Source organism: Echinops telfairi, unplaced genomic scaffold, assembly GCF_000313985.2.
Source record: "Echinops telfairi isolate 266 unplaced genomic scaffold, ASM31398v2 ScPeMD7_3;HRSCAF=10, whole genome shotgun sequence".
Lineage (NCBI taxonomy): Eukaryota > Metazoa > Chordata > Mammalia > Afrosoricida > Tenrecidae > Echinops > Echinops telfairi.
The window spans coordinates 60,042,154-60,046,104 of NW_022103899.1; the positions used below are offsets into that span (position 1 = coordinate 60,042,154).

The 3,951-nt window shown below is 56.3% G+C and overlaps 1 protein-coding gene across 1 annotated transcript; it reads right to left on the reverse strand.

Annotated features, from left to right (window-relative positions):
- Nucleotides 1–330: 330 nt before the first annotated feature.
- Nucleotides 331–3,943, reverse strand: ARL4C (ADP ribosylation factor like GTPase 4C). Its single transcript, XM_045295313.1, has one exon. It carries the CDS (start codon nucleotides 3,941–3,943, stop codon nucleotides 3,365–3,367), a length of 579 nt encoding a protein of 192 aa, XP_045151248.1. The 3' UTR covers nucleotides 331–3,364.
- Nucleotides 3,944–3,951: the final 8 nt, after the last annotated feature.

Genomic DNA, 3,951 nt, shown 5'->3' on the forward strand with positions numbered 1-3,951 from the left:
CTGTTACATCCACCCCCACTCGAGGTGACTCCCATGTCAGAGTAGAACGGTTCCCTTGAGTTTTCAGCACCCTTGGGTTGGGACGTACATTCTGTGGCCTGTCTTCCAAGCTGCCCCTGGGTGGTGGGTCTGAACTGCCCACTTGTTGGCCTCCCGGTTTCTACCACCCAGCCACCTAAAACCCCAATACTAAAACCAACCATGTTGACAGGGGCCTAGATCCAGGTAGCACCTCCGAGACCCTCCTGGGAGGCATGTCCTTCCCCCACCCCATAGGCCATTCATCTTTCCGCAAAGGGAGTCTGAGACAGCATCCACTGAAACGAGGCGTTTGATTGTATAAATAATTTATTTCTGTTCACAGCATCATGTATGCATTATAAAAGGGAACGAGAACCAGAGGAAGAGAATAAACAGGACAGAGGGTCACAGGAGAAAACAGAAACGGGGACCGGAGGAGACCAAGTCCCAACATGGTGACAGAGAGTTAGAGAATTATGTTCTGAAACTAAAGCTGGTCTCCCACTGTGGACTAAGGAACAGTTCCCAAGCTCCCTGGGTGTGTGCTCCGGAGGGAGGGGAGGGGGCACAGCTCTCTCTCTATAGGCAACCCACCCACGTTCAAAGAGGGGGAGAGGGGATTTCCTCCCAGGGTGACCCCCGCCAAGGTGGCACTCTCTGTGTGTCTTGTTGAGTGGGAGACGGGATGGCCACTGTTAGGTTGAACATTACAGAAATCAACTGAGACTGACTGGGGACTATTTGTTGATACATCACAGGGCTCTTACTTTACGGCACAATTACTAACGGCTGACCGCACCCTTTAGCATTGATGATGCAAAACACAAAACCCCTTCTGGGATTTGGAGGGGGTAGGGAGAGAAAAAAAAGCCTGACGGGGTCTGAAGAGCGGGCTGGATCCCAGGTCCTGTCCGCATGAGAAGGTGACTGTATTTGGCATCTGCAATCTCACAAAATAAATAGACTCTTCTCTCAAGAACGCGGAACTCCCCCAAATGGCAAAGTGCTTAAGAAATCGTGGCAGGTGAAGGAGAGAAAGGGAAGATGGGTGCTTTTTGTTGGTTGGCTACTTGTTCTGTTCGGTTTCCTAATCCTACCCAGAATCCTCGGACAATGGGGCCAGCCCATTCAGAGATACAGTCCGTCTGCCGATTTATCTGCAAACGGAAATCTTGCAGGCTTTGCTGGATCTTCTCCACGGAGTCTGGACAAGAAGGACCAGAGTCGGAGGGGGTACCCCGATGGACTGACAAAAGGGGAAGGGAAAATGGGTGGCCAAGGTTCTTCTGTGAAAACGGTGCGTGGGAGAATTGGGTGTCAGGCAGGAAGCGAGAACTTCTCAGGCGCTTCAAAGAACTTGCCGAGTGCAATGGACAATAGGTCTGGGTTTGTAATTGAGCGAAGTCACATGCTCCGGCATGGTCCTGTCCAATTTCCTCGGGCTTCCTTCATAAAAAAACCGCCTTACTTACCAGGGTATGTGGAGGTGAGGGTATGGAGTGTGAGTGGGGAGGGGGCCACACGCCTGCCAGTAAGCACGGACTCACCGAGGAAATAAAAACAAAAAATCAAATCATAAGCTTAAATTTCCCTTTTCATTCTCTGTTTCAGGGCAAATGCAAACCAAGGCTCCGTCCTGATTATAAAGGATTTCTTCTAAACGACACTATTAAAAATATGCATTTATCCTTCTCTCCCTCGATCTGTTTTCCGCAGCCCTGTCAAGTAAACCGGCAAGTGCCTGAGTCCGGGGACGTGACGTCACAGGCTTTCTTTGATCTCTGGTGGGGAGGCGCTGTCCGTATGGGAGGGGGTGGGAGCTGGGGGCTACGCAGACGGGGCCAGGTCCCCCAGGAATGGGTCGGAGACAAGCCCCCTTCACCTTGTGCTCATTCCTCTCTCTGCTTTTCAACCCATGCAACCAGGTCGCCTTTGGCGATAAGATGGATTTTTCGTTCTTTATTTTGGCGCATGACATCAAAACACTGGAGACATTTTGAAGGAAACACTTAAACCCAGATAGGCCACAAGGGACTAGATTAGAAAGCCCAACAGGCTGTCTCTGGCAGGGTTATGGGCAGAGCAAAACCTCCCCCCACCCCACCGCTGCCCCCTAAGGTCAGTACTTCTAAGGTGAATAGCCATTTGTAAAAGTCGGGGTGGTTTTCTTTGCCTGCCCCCCTTTTTCTTCTGAACTCATCTGCACACCCAGCCTCATGCGGTGACGGTGACAAGAGACCTCCCTTACAAAATCATTTTGGGTTTATTCAGCACACCTCTGCAGCTAGCTTGCTCAGCCCAAACCAATCAGGAGGTGAAGACCATCTAAAACCCCACACCTAGGGGTCTGGGTCTTTTTGTCCACCACCCAGCAGGGGAGGGAGGGTCCCTGGGTCCACACCCCCCTCATGCCGCCTCCCACCCGGCAAACAGTACAATAAAAGCAGCTATGCCACCACCTCCAAAGGGCTTCTGGTTGTTGCCGATGTCGGTTGGCATTGGCTCTTTGTGTGCTGCGATCTCCACACACATGGGCAGGGTCCCAGCCAGCGGGAAGATGTCTGACTCCAGGCTGGAAGATCAGTTCTCTTCAAACTCGTATTCTGCAGCCACCGCAGAGCACCAGGAAAGCACATTGCAGCGGCCGTTCCGCCCTTCCCTAGCCGAGCCAACAGCGCCGCGGCAGAGGCAAAGCCCGGCTGGGGCGCAGTGCCAGCTCTGTCCTGATGGCCCAAACCTCCACCTCCCCCGGGAGGGGGGAGGGTGCCCAGTGCAGGACCAACGGAATTTCCACAGGGGCCTGCCCTGGGACATACAACTACCCACATCCCGCGAATGCAAGGCGCTGCGGCACCCAGCACCCCACTGCACCCCAGAAGGGCGCCCGCAGGGCTCCAGGTGAAGCACAGGTGCTTTGCCCCGTGGGTGGGGGCGGGAGCGGGGTAGCCTGAACTTCGCCCCTGCTGGGGTGGGCGGAAATCCCTTTTGTCTCTGGCACCTGAGTCTCCCAGCTGGGGCCGCAAAGACCAACTCCGGCGGGGGTCCCTGCCATCGCTGCGGCAGGGGGTGCCTCTTCACCGTCCCCTCCCCCCCTCTGAAGCTCTGGCGTCCAGACAAAAGGTCCCCTGAGCTAGGAGTGCGGCTGGCCAGCCTTGTCAGCCTTCACGCCCGGGTCGGAGTCACCAGCCCCGCATCTGGGCGCGGAGGTTCCGCCTGCCTGACTGGTAGCATCGCTTTGGTTCGCTGTCTTTGTTCGCGGGTTCTCGCCGCCCCCCCACTCCACCCACCGCATCCATTCATTCATTCCCGCCTCACTCGCTCCCCGGGCGCCGCGGCGGGCGCCTTACCGCTTCTTCTTCTGCTTCAGGGACTTCCTGCGCTTCAGGATCATCTCGTAGAGTTTGTCCATGCCCTCGGTGAGGCCCTCGCCAATGATGGCGCATGCCGGCTGGACGTGGTAGGTGGTGGCCGGGATGAGCTCCTGCAGCGCCAGCTGCTTCTCGATCTCCGCCACCGGCAGCGACTTGGGCAGGTCCTGCTTGTTGGCGATGACCAGCAACGGCGTGCCCTGGTTCTCGGCGAACTTGGTCACCTTGTGCAGCTCCGTCTTGGCCTCCTCCAGCCGGTCCACGTCCACCGAGTCCACCACGTAGATGATGCCGTCGGTGCAGCGGCTGTAGGACTTCCAGAGCGGCCGCAGCTTCTCCTGGCCGCCCACATCCCAGAAGTGGCAGCTGATGCCCTTGGCCGTGCCGTTGCTCAGCTTGATCTTCTCGGTGTTGAAGCCGATGGTGGGCACCGTGTTCACGAACTCGTTGAACTTGAGCCGGTAGAGCACCGTGGTCTTGCCGGCCGAGTCCAAGCCCAGCATGACGATGTGCAAGGACTGGAAGGCCGCGATGTTGGAGGAGATGTTGCCCATGGCTCCTG